Source organism: Nannobrachium achirus (genome assembly GCF_963921795.1).
Source record: "Nannobrachium achirus genome assembly, chromosome: 14".
In the NCBI taxonomy this organism is placed as follows: domain Eukaryota; kingdom Metazoa; phylum Chordata; class Actinopteri; order Myctophiformes; family Myctophidae; genus Nannobrachium; species Nannobrachium achirus.
In genome coordinates, this window is record NC_137821.1 from 37,359,732 (window position 1) to 37,381,950 (window position 22,219).

General features: G+C 45.1%; 1 protein-coding gene across 1 annotated transcript in view; it reads right to left on the minus strand.

Moving 5' to 3' along the window:
* Window positions 1-22,219, minus strand: part of trpc5a (transient receptor potential cation channel, subfamily C, member 5a) — a gene marked incomplete at both ends in the record, with an annotated part of 89,464 nt that overhangs the window by 3,269 nt on the left and 63,976 nt on the right. The window contains 6 exons of the mRNA XM_080741579.1: window positions 303-392; window positions 2,468-2,509; window positions 7,305-7,514; window positions 8,227-8,422; window positions 18,621-18,742; window positions 20,693-20,893. Coding sequence (XP_080597705.1) covers window positions 303-392; window positions 2,468-2,509; window positions 7,305-7,514; window positions 8,227-8,422; window positions 18,621-18,742; window positions 20,693-20,893 — 861 coding nt within the window. The remainder of the gene's footprint in view (window positions 1-302; window positions 393-2,467; window positions 2,510-7,304; window positions 7,515-8,226; window positions 8,423-18,620; window positions 18,743-20,692; window positions 20,894-22,219) is intronic.

Sequence of the window (22,219 nt, forward strand, 5' to 3'; positions counted from 1 at the left end):
CACACACACACGCTTCTGTATTCAACAGAGCTGCACAACTCCAGCTGAGAGGAAGACAGCTGCTATGAAGAGATGGTGCACTTTTTATAATTCAATTACTGTTCAAATATGGAACCATCATTTGGCAGCCCTAGCGTGTGTAGTGTGTACACACGCACGCACGCACGCACGCGCGCGCACGCACGCACGCACGCGCACACACACACACACACACACACACACACACACACACACACACACACACACACACACACACACACACACACACACACACACACACACACACACACACACACACGCACCTTGAAGTTCTCCTCTGTGAGTCCTTCGTCCGTCTTGGCGCTGCGTATCATGGCCGCCACGTATCGCTTCACCAGGCTGCGGATCACTTCCTGTTGGAGACAGTCGCCATGGTTACCACACGCACCTGCTTGCTCATCCATGTCCGAATACGCATGCAGCGCACGCACTCAACACGCAGACACAGGCTGGCACGCGCGCACGCATACACACACACACACACACACAAGCACACGCAGATCTTGGGGACGTTTGCTTTGACTGCCATGCGTTCAATTAACCCATTTAGGCATAGAATTATTGAATGCTTTAACCAGTGAAAAATAGCAGATATACCGAGTGCCGCGCTGCGAGCTTGTAGATCTGCAATTTTTGAAAAAGTCGTGAAAATGTGTGCAAATCTTTGAATATATGTATTTTCAAAGCGAACGTTTGTAACTCAAATTTTGCTTCTGGGGGGTCCCTGGAACTAAATATTTTGAGATGCGGGTCCGCGGCCAAATAAAGTGCCAAAAGTTAAAGTACAAAATGTGGTTTACTAAAGTGGTTTACGTATGTTTTATAATATTATAATTTTTCCTTCACATGAAAAGGTTTGAGAACCACTGACATAGTAGTCTCTCAAGAACAGACCAACTGAGCTCCAGTTAAGTGAAAAGGACCTTTTCTTTGAGGATGGCTGGCCAGATTGCTGACATAGAAACATAGGATTCAAAAGACACTTATAGAATCGGGTCAAAATTCTGATTTTCACAATTCTTCAAAAATAGCAGATCTACAAGCTCGCAGCGCGGCACTCGGTGCCGCGCTGCGAGCTTGTATATCTGCTATTTTTCAATAGTTAAAGCATAAAATAATGATACACAATAATGTGTACCCGTTCTAAATGGGTTTAATTAACCCCGGCGCGTCTGCCCCTCCCCCCACCTCCCCCTAAAATGAAGCACATCGCTGGGACCGCGCGGGACACGGGAGTCACACGGCTGAGCTGTAATCAGCCGTGAGTCTGCTGATTGAACACATGTTTCTAATCAGCCACGCTTTTCCACACATCCCAATCTCACTTGATCTGATCACTTGCTTCTCGGCGCGGCTACAACATTGTGGATCTCGGGACGTTCTAATTGAACTCATTCACTGCCAAGAATAGTTAAGCACAATTAGCCCTCACTGACAGCTATTTTATTTTTTTTCCTTACCTTTTCCAAGTAGTCACAGAATATTCTCATATTTTTCGATCGATCACGGACACAGATACATTCTCTGTGCTTCCGTGGGAAAAAAGCGAGTCCTTTCGGCCATGTGTTCGCTAGTTACTGTTTTGACAAACACAGAGCGAAAGTCAGGAAGCGGAGAAAAAGGTGTTTCCTCTTTTACAGAAAACAAATGGAGATCCGGATTTTCAATGACGACCCTGATTAGAGCTTAGTTTACCGCTTGGCTAAAGTCTTAAATGAGTAGGGATGGAGCTTGTTAACTTTTATTGATAATGAGCACCTTATCGATCCTGCTTATTGAGCCGGGCTTTTATCGAGCCCACTATTGAGCGTTTTCTAATATTTTGTGGAAAGATATGTGACGACAAATTCAGAACATAACTTGTATCTTTTTTTTCAGGCAGTTGTTGCGACTGTGTGTTTGTGGCTGACCACCATCTATGAAGTAACAAATATCATTAATATCATTAAAACAATCATTCATTAGTGTCCAATAAGTGTTAAATGGCTTTATATTATGGATAGTATTGTAATAATTTATTGAACGCCTCTTCTTGATTGTTTAAACATGACATCATGGGCCGCTATGCTCGATAACAAGCTTGATAAGCCCAAAGCTTATTGATACCGGGTACTCAATAAATCTATTATCGGGTTATTGAGCTATTCTTGTTTAGGGCTCCATCCCTATAAATGAGCAGAGCCATCAACACCAAAATATAACTATTTTATTTCATTGCTGCAATAGATGCTTAAATTAATGTTTCTTGACTGAACCCTATGATTATCGTTAGCTCCAATTCCGTCCCCGATTTGACATGCTGACAGACACCACAGACATCATGTCAAACATCTGTCCTCAAATGTGGCCTACGGCATATGCCAGGAACACACACGACACACGCACACCCACAGACACACGCACACCCACAGACAAACACGGTACTGACCTGGTAGTGTTGGTTTTGTATCAGGCTGTCTGCATGTCGCTCCTGGAAGAAGGAAATGACATCATGTAAGAAATACAAACTTGAAATGACATTAAGAACGTGTGTCCAGTCCACCAAAGTGTTTCTGGCTAAAAAAAACAAAGCGCTCTTCTAAAACTCTCATCAAAGTTTTATTTGAACTATCGGCAAAACCAGATAAAAACACCAGCTGTTGAATGTGAAACCCAGAACAGGCGCTTTGTGCCTCGTTATGTGCTGCTCGCAATATAAACTATGCTAAGAAACAGAAAGTACTTGGTGTGCATAGCCATTAAAAACACACTCTTCTTGTGTCTACCTCAGTGTTTCTCAACCTTTTTTCTGCATGGGCACACTTTTCATGTCCCAAGAATCCATGGGCACACTAACATACATACTAACAACATAATACGGAGGTGTAAATATCGTCACTGTCGGGAAGAAACCTTGTATCTCCAAGTTTCAAATTTGTACGTTTCTTCGCAAAGTAAAGCCCTGCTTTATCATACCAGTAAGACTCCCTAATCGGGAGATAAGCGACCGTTGGTCGCTTATCTCCACAAATATCACAGCCTCCACCTCTCACGTCATACGGGCAGCCATAGTTACACCTGGAATGTTGAATCTCCATATATGGAGATAACCTACCCATCACACAAAGTCTGACCTCACCAGCCCATACCTGGGCATGGATTTAGTATCATATGATGACATCACAGAGTCCACAGCTGATGATGTGGCGTGATGTCATACAATACACAAACAAGCCCTATATAAAGGGGCAATTCTCACCAGGGAAGAGAGCATTCCCCACTAGCTGAGTATCTTAAGATGGTTGGATGTGATGATAAGCCACAAATAGGCCAAAAGTTTGTTTTACCAATTATCAAGACATACGGGCAGTTGACAGTTTGCCATTGTTACTCATTGAAGTTGAATCTCCATCTGAATCCCTTTTATGCCCATATATGGAGATCCCTGCTCTGAGTATCTGACATCACTAATCCCTTTTATGCCCATATATGGAGATCCCTGCTCTGAGTATCTGACATCACTAATCCCTTTTATGCCCATATACAGTATGGAGATCCCTAACAGAATCCATTTTATGCCCATATATGGAGATACCTGCTCTGAGTATCTGACATCACTGTGATGTCACCTCTTTATGCCTAAATATGGAGATCCCTGCTCTGAGTATCTGACATCACTGCGATCTCACCTGTGATGTCACAGTGACACATCACCTCAGTATCTGTGATGTCACAGTGACACATCACCTCAGTATCAGGCGTTACACGTATACATTGAGCAGGGCAAAGGTGTGACGTGTGTGACGGACGGACGGACGGACGGACGGACGGCCGGTGGAGGTTTTCATACTAAACTGCGACCTTACGGTCGCAACAAGGCTGTCGCACAACAGTAGTGAAAACAGCAGATCTACAAGCACACAATGCCTCGCACACCGCGAGGCGTTGTGTGCTTGTAGATTGTCTGTTTTCACTAGTTTAAATCATTTTTAAAATGATAAATACAATACTGGTTTCAAGGGGCACACTTGACCCTTCTCAAGGGCACACCAAAGGTCCCCAGGCACAGTGGTTGAGAAACACTGGTCTACCTCACTAGTTCTCAAACTTTTTCATGTCAAGGACCTCAAGGAGGAAATGTGTTTGGCCACGGACCCCCATCTGAATATGTTTTGTGCCAGGGACCCCCAGAGGAGAAGATTTTAGGCTATTTTGAATAGCCAGCGTATACAATATGGACAAAAGGGTTGAAATGATTGTGATGCTATGCATGTAGGACAGGCACTCTTTGATTTGTTATTATGCTGATGTATTTTGGACTTGAAATTACAGTTTATTTTTGTTTACATTCTTTTTATATGGTAAATTTGAACACCTTTATAAGATATGAGTGTATCTTAAATGTGTTGCTATCAGTTAAATCTCTTTGAAGGTCCAAGATGCCATGGTCTCCATAGACTTCCATGTAATTCATAGTGCACGGATCATGCACTCCCATGCCTAGATCATGCACCACGTGTGTGCACGCTGTTCACAGCTTTCAAACAAAAGAATCCGCATGGAAATCCGTTCAGGCATTGATGAGATATCAGCCATTATGTTATGTAAACAAACATGGCTGCCATGTTTGAAAGATGGGGTTTGTTTTAAACATGCAATTTTGCGATCGTGATCATGCCTAGTACATTTTTGGAGGTCCAAAAACATTTTTGAAAAAAAAAAAAAAAAAAGTCTTCAAAAACAGCCCAAACTCGGCAAAACTCAGGGTTGGCACAGGTAAGGTATCTATACAAACTCGGGAAACTCGGGATTGGCACCAAACAGGTTAAATCATGAATACGTAGGATAGGTATTCATAAGCTTTTTAGCTTCAGCCTATTCCTTTTGATCACCTCAAACAGCCGATCTACAAGCACACAACGCCTCGCACCGCGAGGCGTTGTGTGCTTGTAGATCTGCTGTTTTCACTACTTTTGTGCAACGGCCTTGTATGATGAAGCAGGGCTTTGCTTTGCGAAAGAACGTACAAATTTGAAACATGGAGATACGAGGTTTCCACTCGACAACGACGATATATTCTCAAAACAACATCAGCATCTCTCGCTCTCTCTTCATTTTGATTGATTGAAGTTGTTATTGACAAACAAATACATAACACTGGGAAAGCATCTGTGCCATTTAAGATAAAAATCGTGAAATGGTGAGAAGTACTGATTTCGAAGGCATTTGTCGGCCTCGGTTCTTAAATAGTTAACAGTTAACACAAATTTGTCCACATACTGTTAAAAAGATAAAAGACAATTAAAAAAAAAGCTCAAGAGCTTATTTCCATTGTCCTTTGATTGCGTTTCTCTCTCCCTATTCTCCTGGAGTGCTTTTCTCTTATTCTGTCACACACACACACACACACACACACACACACACACACACGCGCGCGCGCACACGCACACGGCACACACACGCACACGCGCACGCGCACACGTTCACTTCAGTTGAAGCCAGCTGTGTTATGTAAGCTATCAGCCTACATACATGTAGGTTCACACTGTACCAATCTGATGTGTGTGCACATGGGTGTGTGTTGCAAATGACAGTGCATTCTGCACCGGTTGAGCAGAGTCTCTGTACAGGCCTTACTGTAACAACCTGATAACTGTTCATTTTAACATGTACAGTAGTTAATACTTTCAACCCAAGTATCAACCTAAAGTCTTCCGCAGAGTCACCCCTGCAAAATAATAAATACTAGGCCTTGCTCGTTCAAAGATATCTGCTCCGAATTATGTCCCGAGTTTGGGTTATGGGGTGTGCACAGCATATGAGGGATTGAATGTAGAAGACTCAGAAGTAATGTTGGAGAACCCAGACGTATCAGTGATGTCAGAAATCTCCAAATCTGGACACAGTTTCAGCATGCGACTGTTAGCATGGCGGAAACGAACACGCAGTAGAGGCGGCGGAATCAATGATGTCAGTTATCTCCACGTTTGGGCACTGTTTAGTATCAGTGATGTCATCATGCGTGTATATCAGACAGACATCAGACTTGGGCATTCACGAATAGTGATTTTTAGTATTCAAATTTTTCGACCTCAAAGCATTCGAATATTTGACAGGACTGGCCAAACTGTCAAATATTAAGTAAGCAAGAGGCAAACATTGGCTGTGAGCATGTCACAATATTTATCTGCAGAACCGAGTCACATTAAATGTAATACCTACAATTCCAAGTGCTTGTCAGGGTGGGGGTCCCCAGTTCCAATATGTTTATTTAGGGGGTCACGGCCTAAAAAGGTTTGAGAACCCCTGGTATAGAGCATTAACAAATTCATCCACCAGGGGCATTTGACAACTCATTCTTATGACTTCCTATCTAGCCAAGCTTTATAAACTAGGCTATATATTTTTTAAAGAGAAAACAATACAAAAAAAAAGGAAATATTCGACTTCGGTGAACAACGTCGAATAGTGACTTTGATATTCGAATATTCGAATATTTGGTGAATGCCCTACATCAGACAGACATTGGGTCATTTATTAGTAGGATGTGCAGACCGTTGGAGTGCTCCAGTATGTTTAGTGGGGTAGTCTCTCTCCTGAGGTGTCCAGGTATCATTCTCTCTGCACTGAAGTTGTCCCTGTTGAGCACTGACAAGCCCTTCTACCTTCAACTCACTGAAGCGTGTCGGACGTCTCTGCACACACGCGACTGTGCGCGTGTGTGCCAGTATTTTGTTGACTAAAACTATGAAGAATAATGTCGATCAACTATATATATTTTTTTACTGACAACAACTAAATAAACTAGAAAACTGTTCCTCCGAAACAGTGTGGGCTCGCTCGTGACTATACTCTGCAGTGGGCTAACTGTCATGTGAAGCTCAACCAATACTCCAGCTAACACCATTCCCAATTTTTCCCCACCAATTACGCCTCATTGGCTAACGGAACACGATATGCGGCGGAAATAATGACGAAACCTTAGTGTTTTCGCCTTTGAACTGTCTGCGGCAGAACTCACTATTAAATAATGAGCCCACAATTACACATGCCCAAACGATGCACACTTTCCGACAATACACTTCGGGATTCATTTTAACCATGCATGTGCGAATGCACTCTAAAACTAAATTTAGATGACTAAAATATGACTGAAACTAAATGGAATTTAATTCAAAAGACTAATGACTAAAATACATATTTGCTATCAAAATGAACACTGGTGTGTGTGTGTGTGTGTGTGTGTGTGTGTGTGTGTGTGTGTGTGTGGATGTCCCCTCCCTCACCGTGAACTCTCTGAGGTTGGCACACTTGTGCGGGTCCTCGTCGGGCCCCGGGCCCCTGCGGCACAGCTTGTGGTGGATCCAGGTGACCAGGTACCACACGGACTTGGGGCTGGGGATGATGTTGAAGGGCGGCGGCAGCGTGCCGCCCTCGTCAAAGTAGCTCATCCACAGCTTGGTCCTCGCAAACTTCCACTCGATGTCTGCGTGGTCCTGCAGAGGGGAGGATGGTGGGTGAGTGTCCAGTACAGTACAGCAGGGGTTTTCAAAGTGGGGTGACGGGGCACCCTGGGGTGCCGCGACGGCAGTCCTGGGGTGCCGCGAGATCATTTGATAGTATTTGAAATTTATTTGGACACTTGAAAAAATATTTAGTATCGTTTTAAACTTGAAGTACAAAGTTATTTTCAGTCAGTTGCTCAGTTCTAACCAAAATGGCTATTATCTCAACGTTTTCCTCGCAACATAATCACTAAGATATCGTCACTGTCGGGCAGAAACCTCGTATCTCCAAGTTTCAAATGTGTACGTCTTTTGGTAAAGCAAAGCCCTGCTTCATCATACAAGACTGTCGCACAAAACTAGTGAAAACAGCCGATCTACAAGCTCACAACGCCTCGCTGTAGATCTGCTGTTTTCACTAGTTTAGTACATTTTATAGATGATAAACACAACGAACGGTTTTGGACATACAAGGTTTCCACCCGACAACGACGATATGCTATAAATATAAGGTGCTGGGATGGAAATTATAATGTAGGGGTGCCTCGGATTTAAAAGAAAGAAAATGGGGTGCCCTGAGACATTGTTACATTAGATTTTCAACACTTTAACCATTATTTTATGCTTTAACTATTGATCATTGAAGCAAATGTTTTTCAGAAAAGATTTTTACAATACAGCACAGCACAGCACAGCTACTCACAGCTATCAGCTGGTAGGAGTTGTTCATCATGGCTATGAGCATGTTGAGCAGGACCACCAGGGAGATGACGTTGTACGTCCCAAACATGGTCGCTCCCACGAACTCGGTGAACTCGTGGCGAGCCTTGACGTTGGTCACGTACAGGTTGAGCAGGCCAAACACGGACCAGAACAGAGACTGGAGGGTCTCAAATAACCTGCGAGAGAGAAGACGAGAAGGACAAGAGAGAGAGAGAGAGAGAGAGAGAGAGAGAGAGAGAGAGAGAGAGAGAGAGAGAGAGAGAGGTGAAGACGAGATAAGAGGGGCATTTTAGTTGCTGAAGAGGTAGAGTGGCTGCTTCGTGGAACTGCTGCTTGTTGGAAGGAACTGCTGCGTCTCAGTTCAATCAGGGAGTTACGGCCCAAGAGTCCTTGAGCAAGACACCCAACACCTATAACTAGCTCCCACTGAGCAGGTGTGTGTGTGCGTGTGTGCGCGTGCGTGCGTGCTTGCGTGCGTGCGTGTGAGCATGGGGTGTGAAAGTGCTGCAATGCAAACCACTTTGGATAAAGGCACTGCTGTATATTAACTGCGCCATTTACCATGTTGTGAGAGGAGTGGAGTACTCAAAGAGAGGCATAAGAGGAGCTAGAGATCAAAGCCAGAATGTGGAGAGACAGAGAGAGAGAGAGAGAGAGAGAAAGAGAGATGGAAGCAGAGAGAGATGGAAGCAGAGAGAGATGGAGAAAGACAGGGAGAGACGGAGAGAGAGAGAGGGATGAGAGAGAGATACAGAGAGACTACATTTGTTTCTTCTGTAACACCCCGTCTCTCTCTCTCTCTCTCTCTCTCTCTCTCTGTCTCTCTCTCTCTCTCTCCGTCTCATGATTCATTCCTTCTTTCATTGTGCAGGAACAGTGATGCAACACCAGCCTGGAGACATCCCTCTCCTTCTTTCTATTTCTTTCTCTCTTCCTTATTCTCTCTATTTTTCATTCTATTCCTCTCTCTGCCGCTCTCACACACACACATGCACACGCACGCGCACACACACGCACGCACACACACTCTCTGTGTGACAATAGGACGCACAGTTGCTGAATATTTGATGAGGTGACAATTGGCGGAGAGGAAGAGAGAGAGACACACAGATGTAGGGAAAGAGACATTTTTTGTCTCTGGGCTTTTGTATTTTTCCTTCATTAAATATTCAGCGTTTATTACTCGGTGTGTGTGTGTGTGTGTGTGTGTGTGTGTGTGTGTGTGTGTGAGTGTGTGTGTGTGTGTGTGTGTGTGTGTGTGTGTGTGTGTGTGTGTGTGTGTGTGTGTGTGTGTGTGTGTGTGTGTGTGTGTGTGTGTGTGTGTGTGTGTGTGTGCGTGCGTGCGTACGTACGTACGTGTGTGCGTGCTAGCCAGGCATGGCCAGACTAATATCACTGCGTAGAATATTAGTCTGGAATCTCTATATGGAACCTGTATTTCCATTGGGCGGATTAAACCTCCGCCTCTGGTGATATTTGCATACTGGGCCATGATTGATCCCTCTTAACTTCGGGGGGAGTGAAATCCAATCACAACTGAGTGGTGCCAGACCATTTTCTTTTTTGCAATGTGGCAGATTCGTCTGGTTTCCAGGCGTGCGTGTGTGCGTGCTGCATGTGCGAGCAGCATGTGTCATACACCAGCACATAAAATGCGTATTGTTAAAGTTATACCATGTAACTATTTTTATAAAACAAATCTTAAAATGGTCCTAACTGTTAAATCGCTAAAGTTTTAGAACCCCCACTCCGTTATTGTCAGCTTCAAAAGCCTTCTCTTTATATGTTTTCTATGAGCCGTGAGGGGGGGAGAATTTCGCGGCAAAATGACGTCATCATACTACCGGCCAATCACAGTGAGGGTTATACACTGCCGGCCAATCACAGCGCATCTTGGAGTGGGGTCGCTAGGGCGGCCATATTTGTAGTCTCCCGTGTGTCTGTATACTCGGTTGCACAGGGAGGCATGGGTGAAGGAGTGTATCTCCGGAATGGCTGAACGCACAGGAACCAGGGACCCCTCAAAAGATAGATCTCGGCGAGGTGGAGGCAGACGCGGGGGTGTGAGAACCGAAAAACGGCCGAAAGACGCGGACGCGACCGAGGTTTGCTATAGAGCTACTGACCACAAGTTGAGCAACTTACACAGTATAGCTTTAATGCACGTGGAAGGATACACATTCAAACTAGAAGCAGTGCTCTTCCGAGCACAGGTCTCCACCAGGTCAGGCATGTAATGTGTTTTACATAAGTCGGCCTCCTGATGGCGCTATAAAAGGCTGATGTAAAAAATGCAGGGAAAGGGTTTTACCTTGGCCTCTAAGGAGTGCGCATACAAAGTTTGACACTAATCGGTGGAGTTATAGGTGAAAACATGAATCGGCCTGTTATAGCGCCACCATGAGGCTGATTTGATTTTTCTTAAGTGGCATTTATTCCTCTGCCTATTGGGAATGTGCATGCACAATTTCACCAAAATCGCACACTGCGTTCAGGATTTCAGGCATTTTAATCAAAACTGACCAATCCTGCAAACTTTGAAAGCCAGTTTTAGCCAATCAGGATGGAATATGGAAAATCTGACACATCCATGTCGATCACATGACTGTAGAGATACTGTCTACTGATTTACGTGATTTTTGGACAAAATCTGTAGGAGTACTGGCAAAAGTTAGTTTTGCAAAAGTCGGCCTCCTGGTGGCGCTAGAACAGGCCCATGTGAAATTTTTGGGGCAGAGGTTCTGAATTGGTGTCGAGGGAGTGTGTGTGCACAGTTTGGCAGCGACCGGGCCAACGGCGCCGGAGATTAGCTGGTAACGGACAAACGGACGGACGGACGGACGCACGCACGGACGCACGGACGGACGGACGGAGGGGAAAGCATACTCTCCCTCAGCCTTCGGCTGGTGGAGACAATGATTTACTGATCACTGTGTCTGTGTGAATTCACAGTTATAGCTTTTATAGCAGGGGTCTTCAACAGGGGGTCCGGGACCCCTAGGGGGTCCTCAGAGTTACTACAGGGGGTCCTCCAAATCTTTGAATGATAGAAACTTTTTTTTCTTCTTTTTTATATTAACCACTTGAACCCTAGTGTCCATATTCTGAGAACGTAAGCAAAAAGTAGCAGATCTACAAGCTCACAACGCCTCGCAGCGGCTATTTTTGGCAAAGAGCTTTGGTGTGGAGTGGGAAAAGAGCAGACTAAGTACACGGTGAAAGGTCAAGTTTATTAAGTATTGGTGGTTCAAATGGTTAAATATCTGAAAACACAAATTTACATGAATCCAAAATACACTGACGATATTGCTGTCAAACAATGACACTAAATGGACTCTATGATAAGGTAGTGGGGGTCCCTGCTTCATCTCTCTCAACTAAGGGGTCCTTAATTGGCCTGAAAACGTTGAAGACCCCTGTTTTATAGCATAGTTAAAGGGAGAGGCAGTGTTTGTATGCGGTTAAGGTTCTACAAGAAATATATCTCATTAATGCATCTCCTTGCAACGTGCAGCTGCTTGCAACTACTTGCAATCATTATCCCTGATGGCAGTTACAAGGTGTTGCATTGGTGCACAATGGCCATAAAAGTGTTTTGTTGCAAGGAGTTGCATTGGTGCAGTCTGGCCTTTAGGGTCCAACATCTACGGTATTTTCCGATGACATGTTTAGACCAGGGGTCTTCAACGTTTTCAGGCCAAGGACCCCTTAGTTGAGAGAGAGAGGAAGCAGGGACCCCCACAACCTTTTTTCATTGTTTTGTTTGACAGCACGATCATCTGTGTATTTTGGATTCATGTCAAGTTTTCAGATATTTAACCTCTTGAACCATCAATACTTAATAAACTTGACCTTTCACTCTGTACTTAGTCTGCTCCTTTTCCCCTATACACGAAAGCTCTTGCTCTGCGAGGCGTTGTGAGCTTGCAGATCTGCTATTTTTGGCTAAAGTTCTCAGAATAGTGACACTAGGCTTCAAGTGGTTAATATATCACTATCACTCAAAGACTTGGAGGACCCCCTGTAGTAACTCTAGACCCCATAGGGATCCCGGACCCCCTGTTGAAGACCCCTGGTTTAGACATTTAGATTTGTGTATACGTCGGTTGGACCACATATTTAAAGTATGAGGAAAGAACACAAAGTTTTAATGTTATGCATTCACATTTCACACATTCAGCTGGGTTTGTGTTTCGTTCATCCGTTAGAGCGTGAACACGTGCCATTTAATCCCAGGGTCTTACTGTAATGGCATCGATCGCTGATCAATAAGGCTATTATCTAAACAAACCACAGCATTCATTAATATTCACATCTACTGACCGCCTGGCACCCACTCTGCACTTTCAGCACAAACACACGCACGCACACAGCGTGCATGCGTGCGTGCGTGTGTGTACGCATGCAGGGGTGTCGCAAAAGAATTCTGGGCCCTGGGTGCTTTAACTATTGAAAAATAGCAGATATACTAGCTCACAGCGTGGCACCAAGTGCCGCGCTGCGAGCGTGTAGATCTGCTATTTTTGAAAATGAGTGCACGTTTTTGAAAAACCTACGTTTCTAAGTCAGCGCCGGTGCTCAAACTGTTTCATGTGAAGGACCTCCAAAATGATATGTGTATTTGGCCACGGACCCCCATCTCAAAATATTTAGTTCCTGGGACCCCCCTAGAAGCAACATTTGACTTACAAATGTTCGCTTAAGGAATACATATATTCAAAGATTTGCACACATTTTCACGATTTTATCAAAAATAGCAGATCTACAAGCTCGCGGCGTGGCACTCGGTGCCGCGCTGTGAGCTTGTATATCTGGTATTTTTCAATAGCTAAATAAATAGAGGCCCCTCCACGTTGGGCCCTAGTAACTCAGTCCCACTCCCCCCCCCCCCCCCCCCCCCCCTTGTGACGCCCCTGTGCGGACGCATTCCATAATGGATTGCATCATGCAGCTCATATACCTCAGCAGAAATATACCACACTGGAGGGAGTGCTGTAATGCACGCCGGCACGCCTGTGATTGGCTCATAAGGCATAAGGCAAAAGCCACGAGCCCAAGTTTATGACTCTATTGATGATTTTGCCATTCGTTCTGACCCCGGCAAACAAATCATTCCATCAACGAAAACATTGCAAAGCAACAAAAAAAAAAGAACGTGGCTTCAGGGTTTCCACGGACGACGGACGGATGCAGGGATGTGATTTGTGTATGTCGTCGTTGTCGGGTGGAAACCTTGTACGTCCAAAACCGTTCGTTTTGTATTTATCATTTTAAAAGCGGTTTAAACTACCGGTAGTGGAATAGCCGATCTAAAGGCACACAAAGCCTGGCACGGCGAGGCATTGTTTTTTGATTGATTGGAGACTTTATTAGAAGTTTGCATAGGAAAAGGTACAGTTTCATGACGGTACAGTTCACTGGTACAAGGTCTACTAAAAGGAGATCCTAGAAAAGACTAAGCTTATTTCCACAGGAAACCATTTAAGTATCTCATATAACATTGAATGACAGACAAATAGAACACAGTACTATGCAGTAGATATATTCAGTAAAAAAAGAACAAAAAAAAAGTCTATACCAACAGTAAGTATATGCAAAGAAGGGGCAGGGGAGGGTAGGGCCGGGCTAGGTTTGTTTGTTTTACCAGTTGTGTGCTTGTAGATCTGCTATTTTCACTAGTTTTGTGCGAAGGTCTTGTATGATAAAGCAGGGCTTTACTTTATGAAAAAAACATACCAATTTGAAACTTGAAGATATGGTTTCTGCCTGACAGGGACGATATTATAGCAGAACGGCTGTGATTCGGTTGAGGAAGCCTCGAGGGTGGAGGCCACCAGTTCCTTTGCTTTGCGGTGCGGCAGTGCTGTCATAGCATGACAGTGTTGAGCCAATAAGCATGCACACATCCACTCTGTGTGGAGTGTGCCACTGTGCCAGCCTGCCAGGTGTGGGGCAGAAGTCAAGACGCAAGAAAAACAGAGTCCGTCGAGCGTACGATGTTCTCACGTGATCTAACCAAGAAGTAGTATTCCATGCTTCACTTACATAAGTAAAACTTGTGTCAGGCAAGAGCTTTTTGCTTGATATAACTAAATTGCCATCATTTGTGAACCTCAGCATGTTTTTAGCAAATACAGACTTTCTATCTGTCAGGTCAGCATTATAGTCTCCCAGAACATAGATGCATGACGAATTATTATCCTCAATAAAGGATTGAATAAATGCAAGCCTGCTCACAAACTCATCAAGATGATCATAGGATTCATAAGGCGTGTAGATATTAAGAATAACAAATATTTTACCGTTACAATTAAACTCAAGCCCAATGGCCCAGTCAACATTTAAACGTAAAATTTTAACCATGGAGTCATATTTAATGTTCCATAAAACCGCTACTCCTCCAGCAATCCTACCTCGGTGAATTCCCGTGCTCAGGTCCGTGGTGGATTCACCAGCACCGTGGAAGTCTGGGTGCAGGGTGTTAAGTTTATCCAAGTCTTGCTTGGCCATCCAAGTCTCTTGTATACACAAGACATCACAGTCATCCAACAGTGTATCCACCACCAGCCGCCTCGCTTTGTCGGCAGCCGAATGTCCTAGTCGTAGGCCACGGGAATTGTAGGATACAACCCGCATTATGCGTCCGTAGTATCCCCGTCAGGGCTGCTGGTCTCCCCGCTGTCACTTGTCACCTCCACCGCTACATCCGCGGCGGCTGACGGCGCTCCGGCTCCTGGGCGCATCCTCCCCTCTCTCTGCAGAGAAGGGATCTTCACCCCGCCTGCTACTCCTCTTGGTCGGCGAGGCTCAAAGTATTGTCTGACGACTGACCCGGCGGGCCAGAACTGAGGGTTGTACATCTCCTTCCACTCATTCCATTCAGCAGCAGTAATACAGAACGAGCTGAATCGGCTGTGTGGCGTCTCGATTTTCCTGCATTTTACCTCCCGGTTCATTTTCCCTTGCAGGAAGTCACGGAGAGTATCTGCATCCAGGTCCAATGCAAATTTCGTGGCAAACACGCTGACTAACTTTGTTTTCACAGTGGACAGTTTCTCATTGTTTATCTCCGCCGTCCCAGTAATGCCAACTTTTTTCCGTGGATGTTTAGCAGCACGGTGAGTAGAGCTCTCTGGGGCTGCAGACCGCTTTTTCCCACCCTTCACCACAGTACTCCAGCCATGGGACTCCGTCCTCCCTTGGGCAGTTGCACTCCCCAGAGACGGGAGCACAGCAGGGGGTTCAGACGACGACGCCCCCCTACCTCTCATCGGAGATTTTCGGGTAGAGGGGAAAGGCCCCCGCTGCCCTGCCTCCTCCTCCACCATTGCCGTGTTGGGGCTCAGTTCAGGCCCGCTGCTTGAGGAGCCTTCGTTCGCAGGCTGAAGAGAAGTAGCCACCGCCAGGTGAGCAGCCACAGAAGAGCCGCCTCCTGCCCCAGCAACAGTAACCGTGTTTTCCACCGCCACCAGTCGCCGGTCAAAGGAGCCTGAGACCTCCAGCAGCGTTTCACATGCAGTCGCTTGGGAAGTAAGTAGCGTTTTCAGATCTTCCATGTCCTTGTTGATCTGCTGCATTCTTCCAAGTAGCGCAGAGACATCCACATGTTTGAATGAAATGGGAGGTAGTTCATCAAGATAATGTGACACAAATCTTGGTCCTAGCTCCCCTTTCTCCTTGAACACAGCCAAGCACATTTTGATGTAGAGTTCATCTTTCTTCTCCCCTCTGTGAGTTGACCAGCGTTTAGCATCAGGAAACAGCTCAGCCATTGTGTCTCTGGAGGCTTCAATCCGTTGTGAACTGAAACTAGTTTTAACTATCTTGATAATGTTGTCTTGATCTAGCGTTCTCGACTTGATCAGGAGAAAGTTCAATAGTTCATCTTCAACTATTGTGTCTCCATCCATAGTGTGATAAATCATAGGTTTAATGCGGGCAAGCGCTCCCACATCACACCGACGCTGCCCGACGGCAGCCATCTTGATAATCAAGGCAATCAATAGCAAGGCAGCTTGTTTGGAAAAGTGGAAAAAGATTCCACTGCTGTCGTAATGTATATCGCCACTCGCTGTTGTATTCCAGATTAGTTTATTGTTACATCAGCATCATATAATCATTATAGTAAAATGATTGTGTTGTACACTGTACATACAGATCGATCTTAGAAAATTTGAATATTGTGTAAAAAAAAAAGCATTGCAGATGCCCTATAGCACACCAATACATAACTGACTGCAGAAAAACCTCCCGCTAGACTTCAAGCAACTCTGACTTCAGAAGGGCTGATAATTCTCTATTATAAATCCTTGTTTTGAGTGGTCTTGTGTAATATTGTAATATTTTGAAATTCTAAATTTGAACAAAAAAGGTTTGAAATAATTCACTGAATGTGCAATGTATCTAGAATATATGAGTTTCAAAAAAATATATTAAAGTTTCAAGAGCATTTATTTTTACACAATATTCTTTTTAGATGGATCTGTACAGTATATGTTGAATGACATACCGTACCTAAAGTCAACGAGCAAACAGCATTTCATCAACACAAATTGAATAAACAGATTAAGATTAAAGTCTAACGTCTCCTCTGCCGTGAACTCTGAGCTGATACAGCTTATCAGTCCCTTGGGTTGTGTTATCACTCCCATCAGACAGGACGCAATGCTTCTGGGCAGGGCCCTGGGGCTGATAGCAGTCATTAGCCCTATCAGTTACCACTCTGTGGCCATAGCTGAATGGCGAGACAGCCCTCCTGGGTTCCATTCCCGGCCCCCGGCAAAGTGTTGATGTACAGTGTCCCCGAGCAAGACTCATGTCCCACCCGATCTCAGTAACTTCTGTGTTACGCCTAGAGTTCTGAAACTTAAAGCCCGGCTCTAACTGGGCCCTACTGGGCCGGCCCGAGGCTCGGCTCGGCCCGGCCCGGCCCGGCCCGGCCCGAACATTTGTCATACTTTGAGGCCCGAAAATCCGGAGAATATTTCATTGTGCGCCTAATGTCCTCAAAGTCCCGCATCCAACAAGCTTTGAACTGAGCAGATTGGACCTTCCGTTCCAGAGATAATGGCCAAAACATCTTGTAAATTGTCATTTTAATGACACAGGAAGGACGACGGCGACAAACTAGATACCTGAGTAAAGTTCACTTTGAGCTGCATCCAGCACATCCACTGCCATTCACGTCGGCCTCACCGTTAGGCCGGTTGAAACTTATTTTTGGGGGATAATAGTTATTTTATTCTTTAGAAGCCTTCAGAAGTTCACAGGAAAGGTCGAAAGCGAGGAGGCCTGCCAGCAGCGCCTGCCAAGCTCTCCCTCCCCACACTGTGGGGAGATCCCAGTCGGACTGTACCATCGTGTTGGCCAGGGTAGTTCCTCATCGGCAGTAACTAGGCCAATGCCCGTTGGCAACGATGCCCGTTAGGAACCATGCCCGTAGTGAAATTATAAGAAAAAATGTTGAATCATCAAATTTGCCATTTGCCTTTGCCCCACTAAAAACACTGTCCAATCAAAGCCTAAATCACTTGTTTCTTTTCGAAATGGCCGGAAAATCACCAGAAGGGGAGGTAAATGTAAATTCCCATAGAAAGTAGGTGTCATTCACTGCCACAGTTTTTCCTTTTTCTCCTTTGTACATAATAGTATTTGAATGATGACTTTATTGTGCCTTCAACAAGGGGGCTGGTTCTGTTTGAATCTTGTCACTGTGGTCAAATGCTTTGCTCATGGGTACCTTCTCTGTGCGTCAACTGTTTTGAGACGACCTGTTGTCATTTGGCACTGTAATAAAATGTAATTGAATCGAATTTACGGCTACATCAGTGGGATATACTGCCTATATATATATATATATATATATATATATATATATATATATATATATATATATAACGTTGATTGTCACAGAGTGAGCCAACATCATAAACACTGTGTGTGTGTGTGTGTGTGTCCATATAAGTAATTAAATCTCTCTCTCTCACGCACGCACGCACGCACGCACGCACGCACGCACGCACGCACGCACGCACGCACGCACGCACGCACGCACGCACGCACGCACGCACGCACGCACACACACACACACACACACACACACACACACACACACACACACACACACACACACACACACACACACACACACACACACACACACACACACACACACACACACAAACCCACAAGCATGCATAAGCAACGCATAACTTCATAGCTTTGTTCAATATCACACAGAGGTTTTCGTGTGTGTGTGTGTGTGTGTGTGTGTGTGTGTGTGTGTGTGTGTGTGCGTGCGTGCGTGCGTGCGTGCGTGCGTGCGTGCGTGCGTGCGTGCGTGCGTGCGTGTGTGTGTGCGCGTGTGTTACTCACGTAGAGAAGGCGTTGTTCTGTCTCTCACAGCGTATTCCTTTACAGTTGTTGGGTTCGTCTGACGCCTTGGTCTCGTAGTAGAAATACAGCTGGTTTAAACCGTTGGCAAACGCTAACAGCACCTACACACACACACGCACACGCACACGCACACGCACACGCACACACACACACACACACACACACACACTGCATAATTCATATACCTCATATTTCCATTTGCTCCTTAGCTGAACCTTTATCAATGTTTGTGCGTGTGTGCGTGCGCGTCTGTGTGTACATGTACTGTATATCAAACAGCTGATAAATAGATGGCATTTTAATGCATCTTTCTTGTCTGCAGGGCCCCATATGTGTGTGTGAGTGTATGTGTGTACAGTACATCCCTAGTAGATAGTGTGTGTGGGTGTACTGTACTGACGAAGTAGGATACAGTATATCAGGGTTCCCCAATTAGTTTTCCCCAAGGGCCGAATTATGTCTAGGGTACCAAGCCAACCAACATTGCAGGGGGTGACGGTGGCGTTCCCGCTACTCCAGAGACAGTTCAGATATCGTCGTTGTCGGGTGGAAACCTTGTATGTCCAAAACCGTTCGTTTTGCATTTATCATTTTAAAAATGATTTAAACTAGTGAAAACAGCCGACCTACAAGCACACAAGGCCTCGCACCGCGAGGCCTTGTGTGCTTGTAGATCTGCTGTTTTCACTACTTTTGGGAGACAGCCTTGAATGATGAAGCAGAACTTTGCGAAAGAACGTACAAATTTGGAGATACAAGGTTTCCACCTGACAACGACGATATACTAGTGTTGTTGCTGCTCTTATACCACCATTATTACTGGGGTTGGTGGGGGCCTGACAGTAGCCCCCCGCGCGCCGAAAATGGCCCGCGGGCCGCCTATTGGGGAACCCTACAGTATATCGTTGCTGTCAGGCAGAAACCTCTTATCTAATTCTAACTTTTTGTGCTTTTGCGCAAATTAATGCCCCACTTGGTCACACTACAGCGTCACACGGAAAAAGCTTGAAACGCGGTTTTGGACACCAACTATTTTTCCACCCGACAGAGACGATATAGTATACTTAAAGTTATGAAAAAGTACTGTTTTCATTCAGCCATCTTTTGTGCGCAGATTAAAAACTGTCCTTTGAGACTATGGATTTAAGACTTTTAGGAGGCCCATTCCACATAACAGCTGCTGAGTATTAGGGCATTCACGAATAGTGATTTTTAGTATTCGAATTATTCGACCTCAAAGTATTCGAATAGTCGAATATATAATATATAATATTCGACAGGACTGGCCAAACTGTCAAATATTAAGTAAGCAAGAGGCGAACATTGTGAAAATAGCCGATCTACATGCTCACAACACCTCGAACCGAGTCACATTAAATGTAATACCTACATTTCCAAGTGCTTGTCAGGGTGGGGGTCCCCAGTTCAATTATGTTTATTTAGGGGGTCACGGCCTAAAAAGGTTTGAGAACCCCTGGTATAGAGGATTAACAAATTCATCCACCAGGGGCATTGACAACTCATTCTTATGACTTCCTAGCCAAGCTTTATAAACTATATATTTTTTAAAGAGAAAACAACATTTGGTGAATGCCCTACTGAGTATAGGAACGTACTCTTGCCCTTACAGCTGTTACATTTGTATGGTACAAAGTCTGTAGAGCTACCTCTGGTGTTATACCGATGGGTGTCTCTGACATTAACAGAGTACTTTTCTACCACTTTTTGTGATCACATGTTCAGATACTGGATTCTGATTGGCTTCTGAGTGGTAAATCAGTCAACAACCTTGAGTTGGCTCATGGACCCCGCCCACCGTTGTTTTGCAGTCGATTGTAACTAAATAACCTTGCAAGTTACAACTGTGTTTCCTTTCATTTATATGGTAGAAGTGGCAGAAAAGCAATTTACCATTCGAGGGTCGTGGGTTGTTGGCTGATTTACCACTGTTTCAGGGTTGTTTCAGGGTTGCCAAACTAAAAAAATCTGCCAACAACCCACTCCCTCTCATGGTAAATGGCTTACGACCGGCACAACTACGAGTAACTTACCAGACAGTATATGAAGAGGAACTTGAGGATGTCGAGCAGCATGCGGCCCAGGGAGATCTGCAGGGGGCCCAGGTGCGAGTTGGCCGTGAACAGCGAGATGAGCCGCAGCGAGCTGAAGATGTTGGCGATGGCGAACAGGGCCTCCGCTATCAGGGTGGGATGCCACATCTCCCACTCCTCCCTGGGACGAGAGGAGTTGTACTGTATGCATGGGAGGGAGGGAGGGAGGGAGAGAGTGGGGGGGTAGGGAGAGAGAGAGTTAAATATGAGCATTTCGTCATTGTCGAGCGGAAACCTCCTATCTCCAAGTTTCAAATTTGTACGTTCTTTCGCAAAGTAAAGCCCTGCTTCGTCATACAAGGCCGTCGTACAAAAGTAGTGAAAACAGCAGATCTTCAAGCACACAACGCCTCGCGGTGCAAAGCGTTGTGTGCTGTTTTCACTAGTTGGGGGCTGTTTTCACTAGTTTAAATCATTTTTAAAATGATAAATGCAAAACAAACGGTTTTGGACATACCAGGTTTTCAACGGACAACGACGATTTAATACACGCACCCGCACAAACACACACACACATCAATCCATCCATCCGTCCATCCATTCATCCATCCATTTGCTCTTTACAAAGCACAGCAGTGTGAAATGGGTTGAGATTGGACTTGGATGCGTATCCAATGGCGTAGATCTTTGTTTGGTACGAAGTTTTTTTTGCTCCATACAAATAACTCTGATGACCCTCCCCACTTCGTTCTCTCTCTCTCTCACACAATGTTCACGGATGAATTACTTCTCTTTCAAAATTCACCTTTTAGAGTAAACTCCACGCATGCACGCACGCACGCACGCACGCACACACACACCACACACACACACACACACACACACACACACACACACACACACACACGCCCGCCCAGGGCAAGGTGATTGAAACTGTGAAATGTTCCTGTCTGTCTTTCCTTCTGATGAACAACGTGTTCTAAATGGTCATTGAACTTTAAACGTGTGCAGTGCAGTGTACTACGTGCACACAACTGTGGTGTGTGTGTGTGTGTGTGTGTGTGTGTGTGTGTGTGTGTGTGTGTGTGTGTGTGTGTGGCGTGCGCGTGCGCACTGCTCAACGCACATGCAAGCACAAAAGTACTGTATTATGAAAAGTGTGTGTGTGTGTGTGTGTGTGTGTGTGTGTGTGTGTGTGTGTGTGTGTGTGTGTGTGTGTGTGTGTGTGTAGGCGGGCCACCATCAGTGATTCACAGCTGTTACAGATGGCTCAGCCGTCTGGTGTGTGTGTGTCTCTCTATAATTTCAACATTAACATTAAAATCTCGCTTTTCATTCGATTTTAAATGTGGCGTGTGGATCTTTCATTGATTTTCCACCGACTGTGTTTCTAGGGTTGAATATATTTCCAGGGGGCAGTGACGTCATTACGTGCGCGTCCCGCGTCTCTGACGCATTCACGTTGCCTAGAGACGCATTCACGTCATTGCCCTGGGGTCCCACGGACGCATCGCCTCCATTGGAGTC